The sequence below is a fragment of the Carassius gibelio genome, chromosome A15, assembly GCF_023724105.1.
Source record: "Carassius gibelio isolate Cgi1373 ecotype wild population from Czech Republic chromosome A15, carGib1.2-hapl.c, whole genome shotgun sequence".
Classification (NCBI taxonomy): Eukaryota; Metazoa; Chordata; class Actinopteri; order Cypriniformes; family Cyprinidae; genus Carassius; species Carassius gibelio.
Genome location: NC_068385.1, coordinates 23,567,466 through 23,590,987, shown reverse-complemented (window position 1 = coordinate 23,590,987; position 23,522 = coordinate 23,567,466). Strand labels below are relative to the sequence as shown.

General features: G+C 36.1%; 1 protein-coding gene across 5 annotated transcripts in view; it reads right to left on the bottom strand.

The window, feature by feature from the left end:
• LOC128028754 (teneurin-4) overlaps window positions 1-23,522 on the bottom strand; it is a 226,762-nt gene that overhangs the window by 18,108 nt on the left and 185,132 nt on the right. For all 5 annotated transcript variants that reach the window (XM_052616071.1, XM_052616067.1, XM_052616069.1 and 2 more), the window contains 5 exons: window positions 21,313-21,545; window positions 19,671-19,825; window positions 11,759-12,636; window positions 6,293-6,465; window positions 3,611-3,846 (listed from right to left, as the gene is read on the bottom strand). In XM_052616071.1, the coding sequence (XP_052472031.1) occupies window positions 3,611-3,846; window positions 6,293-6,465; window positions 11,759-12,636; window positions 19,671-19,825; window positions 21,313-21,545 (1,675 nt within the window). The remainder of the gene's footprint in view (window positions 1-3,610; window positions 3,847-6,292; window positions 6,466-11,758; window positions 12,637-19,670; window positions 19,826-21,312; window positions 21,546-23,522) is intronic.

Below are 23,522 nucleotides of genomic sequence, written 5' to 3'. Positions count from 1 at the left end.
CCATCCATTTATCCATCCATCCAGAATGTTTGAATCCAGTTCAAAAAGTTATTATTTTTGCTATTCTGTTTGGTTACACAATTCACTTAAGCATTATTTACAAGACATTCCAAGGCATCAAAAAGCCAAGCTTTTATGGCTCGTAGGATGAGAGAACTTCTGTCAAGGGTTGATTTGTCCAGAGTAGGATGACAGGGGACTGAAGCGATGAGTTTAAAAGCAAAAAAATAAAATTAAATTAATGGGAAGGGCAGGCTGGATGCTCATGACCGGCTCTGGTTGAGCAGAGGTCCAACGGGCTGGAAAAAAGATCCTTTGGCAGTAAGATACTGGGCCTCTGGAGAATGGAAACCCACTCAAGGGGAATGTCTTAAATTTGACATTCCTTTAAACGGACTAAGCTTTAGGAAAGCAGATATGGGGGAAGAAAGAAGACTGGATTGGGGCAAATGGGGAGGGGGGCACACATTTCAACGGTATTTACAAATATTTGAATGTGGCACAATGTTTTACGCTCATAATCGAAAATCACAAACAGAAAGTTACAGGCTATATATATGGACAAAATATGGAGTTTGATCACTTTTATTTACACGTTTTACTCTGTCATTCAAACATTTTGATAAGTAAGAAAAATGCCAACTTATTTAGGTAGAACATATTAAATTGATCAAAATTAGTATAAATGTGACAGGTAAAACATTTATAATTTTTTTTAAAGATTTCTATTTCAAATATTTGCTGCTATTTAAAAAAAAAAAAAAAAAAACGTAAAAAAAAAACGTAAAAAAGAAAAAAAAAACAATAAAAGTTATGCTTTCTCTAAAATATTAAGCGGCACAACTGTTTTTAACATTGATAATGATGAGAAATGTTTCCTAAGCAGCAAATCAGCATATTAGAACGATTTCTGAAGGATCTTGTGACACTGAAGATTTTAAAACATATCAAAAAAATATAATATGTACTACTTCACAATATTACTATTTTATTTTGTATTTTCAAAACAAAGTCTGTTTTGTCCTTTTTGAAAATTGACAGTCGCAGGTCATACTCCTTTCATTGTATGGAAAAGAGCAGCATGTGCATTCTGCAAATCATCTTTATTCTTTCATTGAAGAAATGAAGTTATTGTGTTTTTGAACAACACGAGAATGAGTAAATGTGAACTAACCGTTATTATAGTCAATGTTTTGCTGATGACAGTTCTTGAGAATCATGTCATTCAGTCACTTTATTGGGGATTGTACTTGGCATGTTTCTCCCTCCCCTCTTTGACAGCCTGAGGAAATTTGCAGGCTTTGCTGATCAAAATACAACTACTTTGAGATTACCCAACTCCTGTTTGTCAAACAAACAACGATTAAAACTAGGAACAAAAGACAACTCTTTTTTTTCCATAACTCGGCTAATTACGAGAATATCTTCGGACTGCCACTAATGCACATTTGGCAATGAATAAACACCTTGTAAATAGCGTTTGTTTTCATAACTCACCATCAATAATTAAAATTTCCCATTCCATATTGGAAAAGTCAACAAATCTGTCTAACAGCATTTGATTTTCTTCTCCGCTGCCATAAAAAATGTTGTCAAGTTTTTGTTCTTCAAATCCAATATTAGCTTGTCGCTTTGCCATTCATTTATAATTCTTCCCCATCCACTGCTGTGGTAAATTCTGTAATTCTGTAATCTTGTTTGCTCCGTGCGATTTGTTCTTCAGTAAACACACCTCCCCATGTGTTGGCTGTGTTTGTTTGGAGGCAGTATAGGACACGTTCTAATAATGTAAAGCAAATATTTAGAGAACTGTCAGTCGAGGGCTTATGATTAAGCCTTCAGTGGTTTTTGGGATTTGAGCTCACTGAGTACTACATTTCCAGAGCTCTGTTGTTGTCTGGAGATGTGGTTGCTAAGGAGACAAGGAGAATTTGAATACACCAAGCCTTTCCACAGACTGCTTTTTGAAAACATTGATAAATTTTTTTAAGATTCTTTGATGAATAGAAAGTTCAAAAGAACTGCAATTTGAAATAGAATGTCTTTATTATCACTTTTGATCAAATTAATTCATCCAAAAAAATAATAATAATAAATAAAATAAAAATAATAATAATATTAATTACTGACCTCAAAAGTTTAAATTGAGTGTGTATAAATGCACATATATCATATTGCAAAAGCTGTGAGGTGGTCCCATTACTGGAGGCACAAGAATTATGAAGATATTAGGTGCTGTCTGAGGAAACCCTCAGGGTTTTGATCACAAGAGAGTCGATCCTGACCTCAGCCCTCAGGGTCAAAGAGCTGCTGAATGATGGATAGACCACTGACATACACACACACACACACACACACACGCACACACACACACGCACGCACGCACGCACACACACACACACACGCGCGCGCGCGCGCTCACATGCGCTGACTTTGGGAGGCAGCTACTTGACCAATATGGCCTGGCCAGACTCTATGGGGCAGCCATAATAAGAGTGATCAGTCTAAAGGACAGGAACAGTGTGTGACTATGAGACTGATGAGAAGAAGCAATAGCGATTATAATCAGGATGCCTTGATGCTCAGGTGAGCTGCCACGTAGAGGTGTGACGGCAAGGTATGGAACTGTGCCTGTGTAAAATTTACTCAGGATGAGCACATGACAAAGTTGAGGAAACGCTAGGGTCTGTGCACAATTACCTGACTATGTGAGGTTCTGATGACAGGTAGGTTGTACAGTAGTTGTCACAAAACACGATAATTTTAATTTGATGAATAAAAATAAAATACAAATGCAAATGCAAAGATTAGGTAATATGAATAATGAATAAAAGTTATACTACAAATCATAAATAAATAATACAAAACAATATAAAATTTGAACCACTTAAAGTCAAATCAAACTTCACAGTACTTTCAAAGTACGTTTATTTATTTAATTTTTTTTTCAGATTCAAGGTGATGTTTTCTATAGAATTCTTTCTGAATTTCGTGACATTAGATCCTAATCAGAAACACAACTTACAAGATTACGTATAATTAATTATTATTGTTTTCTGTAAATTACTTGGGATAAAAGCATTTTCCAAATGAATGAACAACTTATTAACAGTATAAATAGTAGCTTTTGAATTAATTTCTAACAATTTGGCCTTGATGTGCTGCCAGTGGGCTTCATAGGTCTCATAATTATTCCTTAAATGTGTCTAAAATACTTCCACATGCTTTCGTTAGTAAAAAAAAAAAAAAAAAAAGCTAAAATGGCTATGAGGTCTTGATAAAAAATAAGGTAGCACTTTATTTTACAGTCCTGTTCCTCATGTACATACTATGTACTTATTATAGTAATTACAATAACTATGTAATAACTAGGTACTAACCCTGAACCTACCCCTAAACCTAACCCTACCCCATGTAGTTACCTTGTGTTACCAGAACTTTCTTAGATAAATACACTGTAAGTACACGTACTGTAAAATATTTGCTTTTACCACCTTTTCCAAAAACAACACAGAACTGCCAGCTTTTTAGAAATATTTAGACTCTGAAATTCATGCAAGAGAACAAAACTCAAATGTAGTAGTAAAAGAAAAGTCTGAGATGTTTTTACCCTGAGTCTGCGTCCATACACGGTGACCTGTCCTCGTGCCTGTTCTTTCCGTTGTCTCCATTCCACCAGGTTGAGTCCATTGTCGATGGGCAGAGTGACATTTCTCTTGCTTATGGTTGGGTTGACAGTTCCTGACAGCAGATGAGGCTCCGTGTGAAGAGACACTTCCATGCCATTGGCCAATACCAGACGCAGGGAGCCATCCAGACCAATGTAGTAACTGTTTTTGACTTGATCTACAATTTGAAGACAAAAAAAATAGTCTCATATATATTGCAAAAAATTTTTAAAAAATACACTGCGCGATGATAATCCAACATTCTGTGTAAAAAAATAGTTCACTTATAAATGTTTGTTATTTACTCACTCATTCAATGGAAATATAAGTAAATGTCGACATAATTTTTGACCACGATTACTATCCACCCTTTATTGGTTACATTGCTGTATTTCTCTCAAAATTGCAGCCAAATTAATGCAAATCACTCTTATTTGTTGAACAAGACCAGAAAAAGAGTAAAACAAAGGGATGATTCAAAGCCTAGTTAGTCTTTGAGTTGCTCTCGGAAGACCGAAAGAGAGAGAGCGAAAGAAAGGCAGAAAGCTATCATAGCTGAAGGCGTCTGCCTGTGGCAACTGAGATGCAACTAAATCTGAAACTGTCTGTCTCTGTCCCCAGGTGGGCTCGCTAAGCACTTTAAAGGGACAAGGAAGATGGAAGACAGTGAAAGAGAAAAAGGGGGGTGAACCTGACAGAAATAAAGACTGAAGACAGCGAATGGGAGGGAACAAGAGAGACTGTTAACGAGAACGACGTACCCAATGAGAAAATGTCAGTGAATGCTTTGATGATACTCTCATTACCAGTCAAAAGGAATTAATTACTCCACAAAAGCAGTGCAGACAGCAGTCATATAAACAAGCTAGCATGTGAAGCTAACATATAGCCTTGGGTGGTAGAGGACACTCTCATTCCTTGTTAAAAAAAGAATTGAATAACATTTTGAAATAATTATCTTGCAAAGTCATTTTACAGCTAAACGGTTCACTCAGCAGCCATCTTGCTATTGCCCTTGGGAAGCTAATTTCTACCTGCACCTACATCTACTTTATTAAGAATGACACGGAATATCAAGTGTTTGTTAAACTTATGTGTCAAATCGGTCAAGTCTGTGTATATGTTAGTATAAAAAAACACACAATTAATTGCGATAATTGTGATACTTCTCGTAAACACAAATTTTGTCACAATATGGTTTTATATCTCGTAATTGCAACCCTGATAGCACACGTACATTACAGAGACCTCTATCTGACGTCTGCATTTACATCTACAAGAAATATATATTTTTAGAGTGTTTGACATCTCATTGGCTGTTTTTCAATTGAAAGGTGGGTCTTCCATTCTTAAAGCCGTATTTTTCCACGGCTTTAAGAATGTCCATGTCCATGTTGTCCTCTTAATATTGTTTTTGTAGATGAGTGAGTTGAGTTTAGCATGAACTGAATCATATTAATGTCAAAAACATAAACAGCTTGCGGTCAGCATGTAGGTCGTTTGATACATTATTCAGGTAAATAATATTGGTGCCCTTAAAAAAAACCTCAGACTGAATGACCTGGAAATCGAAACACACTCACACAACCTTGAAAAGTCAATAAACAGCACAAGGTCACCACCTTTGAGAAATGTATATCCAGATTGCGTGTGCGAAACTCTGTGTTGGAGCTAGAGCCAAACCGGTTTCCATTTACAAAGCAGACAATAGTGAATTAATTAGCAGCAAAGCATTTGGCAGGGCGCCCTCTTTCGCTCTCTCTAGCAGATGTCCAGGACAAGGTCACCATGCATAGGGGACTATTAGTTAAGTCTAGGATAAGAGCGCCAGCAGAACTTTACATCCTGTACGTCTTCTCTCAGACACAGTCTTCAGTAAACCAATTGAAGCCCAGGGGAGGAGGGCAGCCCTTCAAATCAAACGCTCACAGGAGCGCAGAAAAATCTTTACAGTTTCTGAGGAAATAGAGCGGGGCACGGAGAGTTCAAAGTTATTTATTGGGAATCGATGGAGCACTTGGTTAGGTGAAAAACAGGATATCAAAATGCCAAAATCTGCAAGGAAAATCACAAGCTAAGATGGTGGCTTCTGACCTCAACCACACCCCTCTGTCTCAAGGGCCAAAATGATTAAGATTTGGTTTTCCAAGACGGACAGGAAAAGCAGGAGCTTGGTGAAAAAGGAAGGCTGGAACAAACAGAAGTAGTGGACAGCAAATCAATCTGGACTTCATGCCTTCATGAGTGGGCGGTCTGCGATTTTAGAGAAAATACAAACACTCATGCCTTTATTGATTTCACGAAGAAGAGGCTTGTTTGCTTCTCACAAACACATCAATTTTGCCTCATAGTTATTTTACTTTATTTACAGCTACTAAGTTTGTAGTGTATAAGCCTGCTTATAGGGTCTTTCTATTGGTTGTAAAGTAGTCATACCTGTCTGTGTCCAGCTGGTGATGAGTTTTTTCTCAGTTTTGGAGATTATCGAGGATGGTCACATCATACAGGTTTGGAATGAGATAAATGCTGGCCAAATTTCCCTTTAAATGTACTGCATTTATAATTCCTAGGCTAAGTGTTGTCCCATAGGATATGTTCAATAAGGACTTTGCAGATATTCTTGCCTTGCATGAGTGTGTAGAAGGTTCCTGAGGCCGAGAGGTTGGTGGTGACAGTGATGTCCTCTTTGTTGGAGCCCTCGGTTTGCACCCGCACCGTACTGTCAGAGTCAGTGCGGTAACTGCTCACCCTGCCTGTGGGGTGGGTCAGGTTTGTTAGCCGCCCATAGTTGTCATACCTGTGGAGATGGAGAAAACAGAGTGTGAAAAAAGACGGCTCGACGCGTCTTTAATGAGACCAACTGTGGATTTCAATCAAATGCAGGTCTGGATAGTCAAAGTGAGTTGTTACAACCAAGAGAACGGCCAATGAAAAAACGTAACTATCCAAAACGAAATATTTTGGACCATAATGGAGAAATTCTAATTATATTTGGAATTGTTTACCACTGTGGCAGACATCATTATTTTTCAACTTCAGTGTGCTTCCACAAGAAGCACAAAAATAACACTTCAACTTCAATCTTTGAAACAAAACTGACCTTATTTGTTAAGCAATACAGTGAAGAACAACTTCTACACGCTCTATTTTCCCAACAGGCTTGTTGTATTTGAATGTGGCCCTTGTGGCTTGTGGAGATGAGTGCTTAGACTTAAATGAAACTCATTATTTTCTAGCCCTTCTGTCGCTCCAAACCTTCGTGACTTTCTTTCATCTGTGAAAAACAAAAGATGATATTTTGAGAAATAACTATTTGGCTCCCAATTTGTTCTACACGAGTCTTCTTTTGTGTTCCAGAGAAGAAAGCAAGCCAAAGTTCGGAAAGACATGAGGGTGAGAAAGTGTTTTTTTTCATGAACTCTCCCTTAAAGAACATGGCTAGTTTGAGCTTCAACGCAGCTTGTACAATATTGTACAAACACATTTGATTTTCTAGAGATATTTTATATTATATTTTTCATTTTCTATAACTTTCATCCAATATCATAGGGATTTGAATCTAAGATTTCCTTTTTATCATAAAGGTGCTTGGACCATCTATACCACGGTCCCAACTTCAAAGGCTCTACATGATAAAAGAAATATCACTGTATATAAAGAACAAATTGTTTCTCCGTTTCATTTCTAGAAGTAATAAAGAGGTGAAAGCCAAAAGCTTGGTGTTACATTATGTTTCTTAACAGCCTCTTTATTTCCCATCCCAAACTCTTCTTATCGTATCATTAATGCTTCTCCTTTTTCTCAAGAGACAAAGAAAGGAGGTTGGAGGCTGGCAACTAAATAGAGGAGTGAATGACTGCAGTCGACCAACAACAGTTTTGTTCTGTTCTTTGGCAAATTATCCTGTTTTCTTCTTCTACTTTGTTCCTTTCCTCTCTCTATTTTTTTATTTGCCAGCCTCCACGTGAGCACTCTCTCAGCAGGATGAGTGTGGAGTAAATGCAGACTGATTCATCTTGGTGACCAAACATCTCCATTCAGAGCAGCAGTCTATTGTAGTCATTGCAAACTGACCGTCTCAAAGCACCCTGGGATTGTAGTATTGGTCGAGATTTACCACTGAATCACTGCCGCTGTTCACATCACAGGACACAAAATACAGCGGGGGGAAGAAAACACTCGTAAACAACGGTGTGAATGCTTATATCTTTCCGATATCCTTTTTAGTAACATGAATAACATGAAAACATGAAGATTTCTTTTCAAACCCTTAAAAAAAAAAAGAAAAAAAAAGCATGGACTAATGTTCAAAAGTTTGCAATTGATAAGATGGTTATGTTTCTGAAAGTATGTTGCATGAATTTGATCAATTGATCAATACAGTAATATTGTTGAAAGTTTTTGATTTTAAAATGTAATTTATTTCTGTGATCATAGCTGAATTTTCAGCATCATCACTCCAGTCTTCATTGTCACATGATCCTTCAGAATTAATTCTAATATGCTGATTTGGTAAATTAAATAATTTCTTATTATTATCAATGTTGAAAACAGTAGTGCGGTTTAAAATGTTTGTGGAAACCATGATAAATTTTTTCCCCTAATGATTAGAAAGTTCAAAAATAGCAGAATTTAAAATAGAAATATCTTTTGTAACATTATACATACAACCTCATTACTGTCACTTTTGACATGGAGCAATATGCAATTACTGTACATATGGATACATTTTATATGGAAAAATATTTAATAATAATAATTTAAAATTGATTTAGCACTGCTCCAAAGATCAAGGACACTTTACAATCAATTTGATTCAAATTATACATAAAATGATTAAACAAATTGCATTTTTGGTGAAACTTCAGTGATTATAATAAAGCTATTTAAAAATGTTCCTAAAGGTTTTATTGTCTGTTCATTGAAATTGAAGGAAAAGAGCAACCAGTGCATTTTTCAGTATTTCTCTTACTGTGTTCTATATAGGACAATCATGCAGGTTATTGAGGGTAATTAAAATATTGATTTTTTTTTTTTTTTTTTGAGTTAAGGTAGCTCTGACATGTATAACTGCAAATGCTGTTTAACTGAGTGGAAAAATGCATATGTTCCAGAAATAAAAATGGAATTGAAACTCATAGAAATACGCATCCAGTATATGTTAGCATACACAGTAACATATTCCCTCCAGAGCTGAATAGTTGGACATCATAGCAGATGTCTTTGTAATGCTTGCACTACTTGTCGCGCAGTTTCTGCACGAGTCCTGGTCTTTGTAACATCCGCAGACAAACTTTTTTAAAAAGGAAAAAACTATAAATAATAATTAAAAAATAAAGAAAAAACATAAATCAAACTTTCATCACAAAAGACGACCTCATGTTGCCTGGGGAAATAGATTGATCTAACTGCTTAGGAAGGGGAAAACAACAACAGAGCATCTATTGCTGATGCTAATTATTGTTTTGGGTTTTTATCTCACTAATTGCAATGATTGAGTAAATGTACTCTGCCTGCCATTTGTTCAACGAATGATATGACAGCATGGGACTGAAACAAAGGACAAACCAACAGAACTTTCCTGAACCCTTGAGGCAATGCCACTTACAGTTGGTTATCTACAACTGCTTATGTGCCTTATCAAATATTCAGCATTTGTACATTAAAATAAACAGTACAAGCAATAAATGTGCTTGAAGTAGTTTTAAATTAGTCAAGTTTTAATTTAGTCAAGGTCACATGAAAGTAATATGCTAATAAATATGCTAAAAAAGTATTAAAGGGTTAGTTCACCTAAAAATGAAAATTAGCCAACATATTACTCACCTTGACGTCATCTTAGGTGTATAAGACTTTCTTCTTTCATACAAATCCAGTCAGCTATTTAAAAAAATGTCTTTGATCTTTCAAGCTGTTTAATGCCATTCACTGGGTGTTGCACTGCAACTGTTCATGAGAAATTGAATAAAAAGCGCATCCGTTAAAAAAAAATCCAATTGTCTTACACTGCTCCTGGGGCTGAACAAATGCCTTCTGTAGTGAATCGATGCATTTTTGTAAGAAAAATATCCATATTCGAAACGTAATAATCACTTTAATCTAGCTTACGCTCACTGTTGTAAATGAAGCAGTTCAGGGAGGATGATGTATGAGATCAGCGTTGTGCATGCGCCGGTGAGTCTCGTGAAAACCAACATGTGTTAACAGGAGCAAAGGAAGCAGTTCCCTTACTTTAGCAAAGAAAACCCAGTCTCCTCTCGGCTTATATTGAAATCCTCTGACATTCTTCTTTACAAATCCTCGTTTTGTACTTCTAATTAGTGAACACCGTTTTGTTTGGACCTCTCTGCTGCATTTCTGAGCGGCGCAAGCGAAGCACTTACTTCATACGTCATTCAGAACTGCTAAAGTTCTGAATATGGATATTCTTATTACAAAAACACATTGATTCACTACAGGAGGCCTTTGTTCACCCCTTGGAGCCATGTGAGACATTTTTTTTTTTTAAATGGATGAGCTTTTTATTAAACTTCTCTTGGACTGATACAGTGATACAGTTAATCTGGAATCAGTTATGGGGTGTAGGATGGATTTACTGTTTGGGTGGGACTCTGAAAAATCATTGGGCCTACAGGCAAAATGTTAATTTTAATTTGTAATTGGAATAACATAGAAAACTTACACAAATACTGGAGATGTTGTCTTACATAAGCTAGAGGGAATTAGTTGGCAGGCCTGTGCCACCACTGAGTACCTAGAGTTATGTGCCTGGTTAATCAAAACCAATTATAACTGATTGAATAGCAGAATTCAGCCTTATATACAATATGGGTAAAAACACAAATGGAACTACACAATGGCCGACATCTAACAATTTATATTCAGGTATACATAACATAAATATATTACTTTTTTTTTTTTTCATTTAATCAAAATAAATATTAAAGGTTAGAAAAGAAAATGAGTGCCTGAACTACGGAAACAGGAACTCTAAAAACAACACTGCCTGAGATACTCTTGAAACCAGTTACCTTACAGCAGGTGACTGAAGTCCGATAAACCACAGAGACCTCATGAACTCTTGATTGTATCTACAGTAACAAGACCCACTGCCAACCAAGACCTTTGCGCAATGTACGCTGAGCAAGAGTAAACTTAGTAACTTTCAATAGTTGAGTGAAGCAGTGCTGTAAAGTACATTGTGATGAATGAGAAACTCTATATGCAGCCAAAAACATATTTGTCTTTTTTGTAGATATAGCTTGAATAAGTATATATATATATATATATATATATATATATATATATATATATATATATATATATATATATATATATATATATATATAAAAGTTATAATATGGGCACTGAAAAGCATTTCACTTCACGTCACAATTATATAACAACTGCAACATTATTATTTAAGATTATGTAATATTATCAACAATCACACACACACATGCACACATACACACACACACACACACACACACACGTGTATAAAATAAAACAAAATCTAAATATGACCGTTAATGATAATGTAATATAATGTGTTCTCTAATATTAAAATTTTCAAATTATAAGTCAAATCTATAATAAAAATAATTATTGATATATAATTTTGATAATATAACAAATCAATTTTAATATTATATATTATATATCATACAAATGTTTGATTTTGAATGTAATGTATACATTTTTTTGTGCATTATGTACAGTAATGCATTGTACTTATATTCCAAGTTTAAAATCAAAATAATATAAACAATACAGTACACTTCTACATAATAAAATAAACATTCTAATATCTAACAATGTAAATAAATTATCTTTAGGATTATGTAAGAACATCATATACAAATATATACTGTAAATATATACATTTTATTTGTGAATATGCAAGCCATATTATTAATATTAAATATGAACATTATAAATTCTTCACCCAAATGTAACATCTTGCATGGGTTAAAAAAAAAAAAAGAACTGCTTCTTTGCAGCATGATGCATTCTACACTCGATTCACCATGGTAAAGTTTTTAGCCTTTAGTATAGAAAATAGTAAACAAAGTAGAAAGCATACTCACTCATAGAAGGTAGTCCATCCGTCTTCATTGCTTTTTGTGGCCAGCAGACCTGAGCTTCCATGATAAGTCATCATGGCAATCTCTTGACCCTGGGCAGCAACACTCTTCAGCGCATTATTAGTTCCAATGGTGAACCAGAACGTCTGGCCATCAGGACCCATCAGCCAGAGCGGCAATCCCGTCGTGTCTCTACGAATGGTCACTTTGTTCTTATTCTTATTCGTGATGCTGCTCAGGTCACCTTCACCCGAGTAGGTCAAGTTGTACAGGTGGTCTCCAGTGGTCAGACTCTGAGTGTAGATGTGACTCCCGTTCATGTCAAACAGGTAGAGCTCGTCGTCAATTGGCGAGGAAACCTCATACATGTTGAGAGGGTTGAGGAACGCTTTGTTCCTCCTGACATATCGAATGCGTATGTTTCCCAGGTCGGCGATGAAGAGTTCTCCATCGGGCGAAACCGCCAATGAGGAGGGCCCGTTTAGCTTGGCATCTTTGGCATAGCCGTCGTCGCCCGAGAAACAGTCGCAGTTAGCGTCGTTCTTGCAGTCGCAGCCACTGGGGGCGCCAGCGACCAGAGAGATCTCTCCATTGGTTGAGACCTGTCGGACACGGTTGATCTTCTTCTCATCTGACTCAGAGATGTAAAGCAAGCCGTTGTGGGAGACGGCGAGAGCATTGGCGGATTCCAAGGTGGCGTGGATGGCGATTTTGCTGACGAGGAAGTGATCCAGGCCGGGCACCTGGCAGTGCATTGGCCTTCCCGCCACAATCCTCACTTGATGGTTCTCTGAGATCTGCATGACTACGTTGTTGTCCAGAACATAAAGCGAATTGTCCAGCGGGCTCACGGCCAGATCAGTGGGCCACTCTAGACGCACCTACATGAGACAGGTGAAAATACACTGTTATAAAGCAACATTAAGAATATATTTTATTTGTTAGGTTTGAAAATAAATTTGACACAGGAAAAAAAGTGAAAACCAAAACTAAAAAGCAGGTCCTCAACCAGTTTTGGAGAAGGTTCACCTCAACTAAATAAATACATAAATATGTAAAATCCCATCTGTAGAAAAAAGTTCAAACATAAACATACATTTCGTCCCCTTGGAATTATGAGGTTCTATCTGCATCCCGAGTAGTTCCGAGTAATAACTGATGACAGAATAACTAAATTTTGACAAAAATGTCAGATAGAACCTTATAATTCCAAGGGGACAATTTAATTTCTTTTTAAACAATGTTGTTTCTGCCAACTTCAAGGTCTTAAGGCCCATTCTCACCAAGAACGATAACTATAAAGATAACGATATTAGCGTCCACACCAGCGAACGATATTGTCTGTGTATTCTAAGCGGACCTGCGTCTGCTGCTTTAAATTCACGAGCTCATTCGGCAGGATTGATTCTGATTGGTTGGCAATGTTTTTATCATTCATCAATAAAAAAAAAAATCGTTCTGAAAGTGATTCCAACAATATCGTTTCTCTTTGCCTTCATCGTTATAGTTGTGGTGTGGACTATTCTTTAATATTGAGAACGATTTTTAGAACTATATCTTTATCGTTATCTTTATAGTTATCGTGCTTGGTGTGAATGGGCCTTTAGTCAGACATCAGTCAAGATTTTCACAGGCAAACAGAATATTTAAAAGAACCTTTACAATAAGCAGAGAGTAGCTAAAAAAACACAAAAATAAATCACACTTAAATAAATCACATAAATCAAGGTAAAACTATTTTAACTGCAACAATATTTAATTAAAACCTCAATATGTGCTCGGCATACACGAACGATTGTGAAAAAAATATTTTTATTATTATTGTTATTTTTAATCATACTAATTAAACATAATATGTATTTCTTGATTAAGTCCTCTTAATGGCATGGTTTGATAAGAGTTTTTATTATTATTATTATTATTATTATTATTAGTCTTTTGTGTATAAAAATAGCATTTTTTATTTCAAAACTGTATTTTGTTAAATATTGATATTTAAAACTAAGACTTATCTTTTTTTAGAAGTGTTATTTTAACTACTCTATCTGGGTTAGGGTTAGCTGTTGCCTACTGTAAGGGTTCTTTTAAATTCGCCATTTGCACAAGAAAAACATTAGATGTTGGCAGAAACTTTAATTTGAAAGAAATAGTTACATTTCAGTTTGTAGAGTGTTTTCCTTTTTTTTCTACAGAGAAAGTGAAAATCAAAATGCCAGATACTGCACAACTAATAGAAAAACAAATATGACACACACACACACACGTCTGGTCAGCTATCCTTGTGGGAACTCTCCATAGGTGTAATGGTTTTTATACTGTACAGACCGTATTTTCTATTGCCCTACACCAACCCTACACCTAACCCTAACCCTCACAGGAAACTTTCTGCATTTTTAGATTTTCAAGACACTTCTTTCTGTGTAATTTACTAGTAAGGTTAGAATAGGTCATAGGTCACAGTTGCTGCTGAAGACGAATAGTTCTTGAATTGAGGCTGATTTGTCTGATAAACATGGAAGTTAAAAGAGGAAGTTGAAATGGTGATAAGAAAGAGAAGCGCGAGAGAAAATGCAAGTCAAATGATCAGATTAAAGCACAGTGGCGAGAATGACTCCCAAAACAAAATCCTTGCACCGTATCTGTCACCCCTCCACATGAATGGCTTTTTGTAGCTTTGCCTTATTAATTTCATAATGGAAAGCGACTGCAGCAGGGGAACAGGTCCTTCGTTAAAAAAAAAAAAAAAAAAAAAGACCCACTGCTTCCTGCCGCCTAAATTATGACTTATTGTTCTGAAAATAATGCAGCGGGCTTTTAACACAGAAATGATTGAATCTGGTGAATTTGCACAGACCCTCTCTTCACTAGGGGACTGTAATCACTCTCTTAGGGACCGGATATGAAGTGTCTTATTTCAATAGTGTTCTTGGCATGCTAACAAGGCAGGCTGATTAAAAGATGCTTTTAATGCACTCTGAGAATAGACAAAAAGCTATCAAGCTGAGCTTAATATTAAAAATATTATACAAGTCGCAAACTAATCTGGAGCAGTTGACTGGGACATGTTGGTTTTAATGGAGAAGTGAGAAAAAACTATGTAAATAGCAGGACTAATGTAGTACACTAAAATCTGCCTTCAAAGTTTTCTGACTTTCTCATAATATAAAACTGAAGAGACAAAAGAACATTATGTTGGCATTTACATCAGAGAGTCTAGCAAACAGACGTAGCATTTAAATGAAATAAATAAATAAATAAAAAAATTCCAACGCCTACATTTTACAGACTCAGTCCTTTAATATCCGAAAAATATAATGAAGCATTAATACTTAATACTTCTTGATACCACTTGAACATTTAAAATACCTGGAAAACTCTGGGTGAGGAGTTATGGGTAATATTACTGCATGAAGTGGATGGCTACAGAATACACAGAATAGTGCTTACTATTTCTTAAAAGCTGCATTTTTGAAACATGAAGCATATGAGTATGCTTATATTTTTTTAAATCCTAGCCTGTATAAATGTCTTGACTGTTGACTGGTACAATAAAATATTGAAAAACAACAACAAAAACTGAGATTATATAAAAGATGTAATCAAAATATAATAAAATAAAATAAAATGTCCAAAGTGGAGGCACTTTCATACATTCTGGTGTTTAAAACACACACAAACCCAGATAAACATAAATGCATCAGAATGCTTCAGATAACAAAACAAATCAGAACACACATTTTTTTTTTTTTTTTTAATAAATAAAATAAAAAAACTTCAAAATTTAAATGGCCCTGCAGAACAAAAGACCCTGCGGAACAAAAGACCCTGGGCTGTCTGATAAGTCCTCAACAACATAAAACATAGCACTCAATGCAGCATTCTGCCTTCATTCCTGGAAATGATGCCCGCACCTTACGCTGATCTATATCAAACTGCCTCTTAGACGCTGGTTTGCAGTAATCTATTGGCCACAGCCACGGCCATGGCTTAAGTAGCACCAAACATTGATTTTAAGATACGATTAAGTCACAGTAAGACCTGAAGAAAGAAGACTCTCCCATCCTAACTGAGTCACCATGTTCAGCTCGATATCAGTCAGTGATATCTCCCCCGAGCTGAAACCTACAACACACACACACACACACACACACACACACACACACACAACATGATATCGAGATCTCTTATCACGGCAGAGGGATTAATATAATAAGACACATCACGGAGCGAGCAGTGCAGAAGTGGAGGTGGTGAGGGTTGAGCTTTAACCAAAACCAAATGCCAATTCAAAACAATCACTGAAGAAACGAGAAAAGATACCCGAGACCTTCTCGAGACGTCAGTGAAAGAGCATTGTCTGGAAAGCACTGCATTTGGTTTCAAATGCAATATGTTTGTACAAATCTAATAAAAACCTTAAAAAGGGCAACTCCGAGTCTAAACCAAGGTTCTTCAAAATGTTTAATGTCAAGCAGCCGCAAATATCATTTGAGAAGGACGCCCTTTCCAAAATATATAATTGTAAAACATTATTATTAATGTAACATTTTTATTTAAATAGCAATTTTTTCAACAAAATTTATTTTTCACTATAAATCAAGTGAATATATATTTTTCCTCAGAATTTTTATTGTACCACTTTGCGAAAAACTTTGAAAACCCTGGTCTAAACAATAAGCGCTCTAAACATTGAAATATTGTTGAAAACACCTTGTTTTATTATTATTAAGACTATTTGAAGTAGGAGGTTTTGGTCTTGGAACAACTCTGCCGATAACCAATCAGATTTAGGAGTCTAACCAATCAGATTTCAGAGTTAGGGTTAAATCCAGGGTTAGCGATTCAACCATTCTAACCTACCAATCACTTTTTAGGGTAGGTTTAGCATTAAGGATATGATTAGAGGACGACTCATTGCTAGAAAGTTTATTCCAGGACTAGAAAGGATTGGCTTTTTGCAACATATTGCATGAAAAAAAATAAAAAAAATAATACATTTTCCAGATGAAAAGGCACTCGACGAACAGATGTTTTTGCGCTACCAGGATAATTCTTTTTTTTATCAAATCCATTTTCTTCTGAACAGTGGTGATTAAATATTCAACGCCTGTAAATGTGTGTGTGTGTGTTTAGGCGGGATTTGATACCTCAGTGACTGATAGGCAGGATGTAGCATCTCTATTTCTCGGTCTACTCACACTTTCACACTAACAGAGTGAGAGAGAGAGAGAATAAATGGCTCGCACCCTTGTAAATCCAACACTAGAACAGCTGCTGTTAAATCCTTCAACATACGCTCACACACGCGTAATGAGAACACGCAGACTTGACCTTGTCCGAAAGCATGTAAGCACGCTTGCATCTTAAACAGCCTTTTCACAATACAGTCCTTACTCCGTTGTTTATCATCAATTTTGATACATAAAAAGGAAACGAATCGCTCACTTCGTTTGAAGACATGCTGTTTTGGAGCAGCCGTTGCTGTAGATATCAGGGTCGCTCACCATTTAAATGCCAATCAAATTCCTGAGGTATCAAAAAGGATACAGAATTGACCTTTCACTAAGCTCCGCCCACCTTGAACTCTTTCGTTTCTATCGCCACTACAATAGACCTGAACCAATATGCAAACGGAGAACATTCTCAAGCTAAAAAACAAACAAACATATACTTTATTAAAAAAGTGCCTGTGCAGCCTTTTATAATGTTAGGGGAAAAAATCGATTTCAAATAATTGTTCTTTTGAACTTTCCTTTCAGCAAATCATCCTTAAAAGAATGTTGAAAACATGTCACGCTTTCCAAAGCAAATCAGCATATTAGAATGATTTCGAAAAGGATCATGTGACACTGAAAAAGGATGGAAATTCTACTTTGGCAACACAGAAATAAATAACATGGGCCTTTTAAACTGTGATAATAGTATCTTACTGCTGTACTGTATTTTTTGTATCCAATAAAAAAAAAAAAAAAAAAAATTGTATTCTCTCTAGCTTCATTGTGTCACTGTTATACGACTTATTTGGGATAATATTCTATAATATTATGTTGAAACCAACCCAAACACAATGATATTCTATAATCTTACACTATAGTCTTATAGTGTAATAGTGTATAGTCTTAGTCCTGTTCTATAGTCTTACTGTACACTAAATAAGACCAAAAATAGAAGGGAATGGTGGATGGCAACTGTTGCTCATCATTATTTTTGCATTCACAATTATTGAAAAAAAATGTATTTGAGGAAGTACAATTAAAATCGAACATACTAAACATTTTACATAGAGTATACAATCAAATCACAGTAATTTTGGTATTATTCGCAGTGGAAACGAGACAAAAAAAAATTAGTATCAAAGTCATTGTGTGTGTGTGTGTGTGTGTGTAATTCTGAAGTTTGATGAACCCTAGCAGAAAAACCCTTAATTATGTACAAAAAAACAAAAGAGAAAAAAATATATATACATTTTAATATTCCCATTTATGAATGTGCATTTATCACCATAGTTCTATGTTCACCAGGGGATAAGGAGAATATTTATTCCCGAAACCGATGTAAGAGTTGAGAATTTTCCTGCCAACTCTCAAATTCATAGCACTCCTGCAGGGTGCCTGCGCTGCCTGAAAGGCAAACAAATTTGGAATATAATGCGGGGTGTGCTCTGAATACAAGATCTGAATAGTAAGTGGAAAGGAATGAAGCCATCACAGAACTGAACCTACCAGGAGGGGCTTACAGGAAGCTGAGATATCAGGACCTAAAGAGCTCTACGTTAATGAACTCGGCACCCGGCACCAAATTCTTTTTATATATATATTTTGAATCTAGGTGAAAATTGGCAGGCGATGTGTGAGAGAAAGGAATCAGGCTTCAGATGAGCCCTCAAAAGTGTGGCAGCAGCAGGCTTGAATAATGCGGCGGCATGTTTGATGCAGTTAATGTGTGCTGCACATTCATTTTTAATGGATGCTTTTTACTGTCTGAGTGTCTTAGGTAGAAGCTGGTGTGATTTGTCATCATTGAGGCTGGGACTGCAGTGGTCTATCTGCTTGTGTGTGTGTGTGTGTGTTTCAGGGTAGAGAGGTTTTCTCTGGGTTGCAGCTGGGGGCCGTCTCCCCCAGTGCTCCACATCCTCTCAGCAAAATAAAGCCTCTCCCCCCAAAAAATAAAATTATGTAAATCTATATATATTTTATTATTAATTATAAAATATATAATTTATATAATCTATATTATAAATATAATGTAGAAATAAAATGTAAACTATAGTAAGGGTCAGTATTTTTTTCGTGGTAACTTTTTTATTAAAACAAACAAACAAACAAAATGCTATTTCAAATAGGTTTTTGAACTTCCTATTCATCCATCAGAGTGTGTATATATATGTTTGTGTGTGTGTGTGTGTGTGTATGTGTGTGTGTGTGATATACAAAAATATTAAGCAGCACAAATGTCTTGAGCAGCAAATCAGCATTTTTGAATGATTTCTGATGGAAATGTGGCTTTGCAATTACAGGAGTAAATTACATTTTAAAATATATTTCAAATAGTTATTTTAAATTGTTTGAATATTTCATAATATTATAATTTTTTACAGTATTGTTGATCAAAGAAAGCATCCTTGCAGACCGGGTGTGTATAAGAGGCCAGAACTTTTGAACGGTATATCAATATTTATCTTACTGGATTTCACAGACCTGCAGCTGTAGGCGGCGTCTGTTTTACTGGGACCTAAGTCAACACAAATACCCCTGACCTGCCCTGAAGAGTTGTCAGCTGCAGCCTACATACGCCGAACATGGCAGGAGAACATTATACTTGTGCTGGCCCTTTCACAAATCCTGCCATAAACCGGCTTTAACAAGAGGTGTGATGGATGAGAAAGCCACAGAGGGAACTCAAGAAGGCTGCCCACCTGCGAGATGTCCATCACTGAGTCGCAGCTCAGGGGTCGTGCAGAGGTCAAGTCGTTGAAGCCCAGCAGGGTGGATATGATACCATTCTGATCAATGCGGCGGATCATGGTGCCGTCTACAAAGAAGATCACGCCATACTTATCCACAGTAATTCCTAGAGACAAGAGACAGAGAAAGGGAATGGATCTCTGCTAGGAGGACTGACTCACTCTAGAAAATCTTACATGATAAACAATTACTGTAGGTAAATTACATAGCTGTCAAGAAGATTCATATTTCACAAAAAAATTATAAAATGTAAGAAACATAGTTACCTAAAGAAAATTAAACCTATTTTTGTATCATAACATATTTTTATCATTGTTATATTTCCAACACATTTCGCAATAAGTGGTATTTATTGTGGTGTAAGTGGTAGTAATTGGTGTACAGCCTTCGATGGATGCCAATGTAAAAAGAAATGCATTTTTATGAAAAAATAAAAATAAATAAATAAATATATATATATATATATATATATATATATATATATATATATATATATATATATATATATATATATATATAAATTATACAATAAAATAATATTACAATTATATTACTAAAATTTAACGAGAATCACCTTTAGCATTCATCCATTCAAAAAAATGAATGAATGAATGAAAGGAAGAAAATATGCATAATTGTGGGAAAAAATGTCAATGTCTAATTTTTAAAAAATATGTAGTAATTTAAAATTTACTACATTGCAATAATGAAAATTTTATGAAAATCATCATTGACAAAAATAAAATAAAATTGCAATAGTTCTATTGTTTTTCCTTTAGATTTTGATTTCAGATTTACAAAAAAATTAAGAATAAAATACAAAACAAAACGGGACCAACAGGAAGCTGCATATATGCTAAGCACATATTCATTCCATAATAAAGTTGGAATGACATGGTGATAATTGTCAGGACAGGACGAAATGTATCTCTCTCATCATAGGAATAGGAAGCCAGAAGTCTAATAAAAAATCCATGTGCTAAATTCATTATTTATGTCTGAGGAACAACAACCAGGCATTGAGCATCCTGGGGAAGAGAGATGCATCTGGTGCAGTTCAAGTGATTTTAGAGCATGTGATTCATTTCAACGTCACTGCGTAAATTTAGGTACGTCATCTTTCATTTATAATCGATAATCATGGCTTCAGTCACAAATGTTCCTTTACTTTCAAATGACGGAAAACCTAACAGACTAGGAAATGGAAATGCCATTATATTATTCCTTTGTGTCAGTGAAAATGAAAGGCAACATTAATTGATTCCCCTCAAAGCACATTATGCTACACTAGGAGAACGGGTATAACATACTGGTAAACTGACGAGTGTAGTCAAACCGCAGGTTCTGCTATCAATTTCATGCTGTGGTTTCGGGGTTTGCTCTGAATTTAGTTGCTTATGGCTTGTATCGGTACAAATATAGAGTACTCTCTTTTTGTGACTGAAGCAAAATAGCTGAGATTGCCTACAGCATCTTTAATTTTTATTTTGCTCATAGCCTAATGGGAATGATAGGAAAATTGAACCAGTAATGCCAAAATCACTGTCTGTCTCAGATATGTTGACACTGTTATCCAGATATATGTAGGCTTACCTCTAGGGTTGGTAAGTGTGGCCTCCAGGGCCTTGCCTCCATCCCCACAGCGTGTCTCATCGTAGGGAAGACACTGATCGCCTGTGCCGGCCACCAGCTCTAGGTTCTTTGCTACATCCTTCACTGTGTTCAGAGATTTCACTTTAAACACCTTCTTGCTGCTGGTGTCAGAAAGGTACAGGGCCCCCGAAACGGGACTAGTAGCCAGGTAATATTTGTGCGCAGGACTATTGCTAAAAAAAGAAAAGAAAATCAAACAAACAAGGAAAAACATTAAGCTGTGATGTAAAGTTTTGTGTAAAGTACTCTGTAAAATATGCTTTCAATTTCAGATTTAAAATGCATTAAATGCATTCATTTAATTATTAAAATGTAATTTAAGTGCTGAAGCCATTCTACACTGTAATGGTTAAAGTGACACGTTGGCTATTATGCACAGCGAAATTATACTGTGGCAGGGGGGGCGTGGTTTAGCGAAGTCTGCAGCGGGAGAGAGGATCAGGAGACGAGCGGTAAGTGAGTGGTTTGGGCAGAAATTATTATCACCTGTTTCTTGTTCTAGTAATTGGCGTGGAGAGGGTATAAAACGCCAGGGGAGACGGAAGCAAGAGAGAGAGTTGGACTGCTGGCGGAAGCCGAGACCGGAAACCGGAAGCCGGAAAACGAAAGCTCCGAGTGAACGCAGCAAAATAGAAGTCACCATATGGTGTTAGAAAACCTTTGTTTTATTTTCATTAATAAATTGACGTCAGCAGTCCAGCCGACCCCTTGTCCTCTTCCTTACCCACACGAACTCACAACACATACGCTTTATAAATTAACCAAAAACAACAGCAGGCTTCTGAATCATGTGTCGCATTTAAACCCATGCTTTACAAACAGCTTCAGAGGAAGGGATTTGTAGTGATGATTTGTGTATGTCGCAAATAAGAATCAAGAGTTGACAGATCCCACTGCCATAGCTAGAGATATTTCTACCATGTCCTCTCCACATCTATCTTTTACTGTATGCATCTACTCTTATTCCAAATATGGAAATGCATGTAGAGTGTGTAAAGGCTGCGGTTAATGCAGTCGGCCCAGCATCTAATGTGCTGCCAGTGCGCATTCAAATAGGTATGGCACCAAACCCCCTAAAGAGAAACCTTTTTCTGGATATGCATGTGGTCTACAGCCGTTATCTAAACACAAAATGGCCCACAGGCCAAAAAAACAGTCCATTACATGGTAAAGCTGGACAGTCAATGTCATCCCTCACAAACACATAACAAAAGCCAAACAAAATGACTCCAATCAGCCTTGAGAGTGTCTCACGGTTGGGAAAAAACTCCAATCTGGAAGCAACATAGTGTGTTTCCTCTCTATAGTATACTAATCACATTCTGAGAACACGATAGAAAGTCTAGGCACATGGACTGCAGTTTTTACAGCTTTCAAGTTGTGAAATGCTTTAATTATACGCAGCTCTGCTGATGGCTACACCTGTGGTCAAAGACCGCTTGCGGTGAAATGTGGATGACTCGCACAAGTTAGTGCTAGATCATACTTTTTTTTCTTCTCCTAAATATTTTACTCCAGGCCATGCAATTTCTGTCAACTGGAGTATAGGGAAAAACAAAGAATTGCTGTATTGGCTGATTTAATTTGTTTTGCAGAAAGGGTAGAAATCAGAATGTTCTACTCATGATAAACGTTAGCTTTGGTAAAAATGTGTGAATTTATAACAGTTGTTCATGACAGAACAAAAAAAAAGTGTGAAATGTTCTCGCCTTTCAGGAATAGTGTCTGCCTGGAGGGGTTAACTGTTTTTGAAAGCGAGAAAAGGTCACAGCATGAGAACAAAAATGTTAAGTGAAAAGCATTCTTTAAAAGGTGACTAGCATCTAAGACACACATCTGCCTAAAACTATCACAGTTGACAGCCAAATTCAGTTTATGTAAAATGTAAATGGGAAAGGACATGCAACACAGCAGAAACATTAATTGAACAATACATTGTACGAAGATAAGGTTGCTGATAAGGTTGTGCTAGCACCCTGATAGCACACGTACATCAACACACGTCTATTTGATGTCTACATTGACATCTGCAAAACTTTCTATAATTTTTAGTGTGTTAGGACTTCCTATCAGATGTCAAATAGACGTTTTGAAAATGTATGCTAGTGAAAACTAGCGGCAGCAAGTGCTAGGTGGGACAACCAACTTGT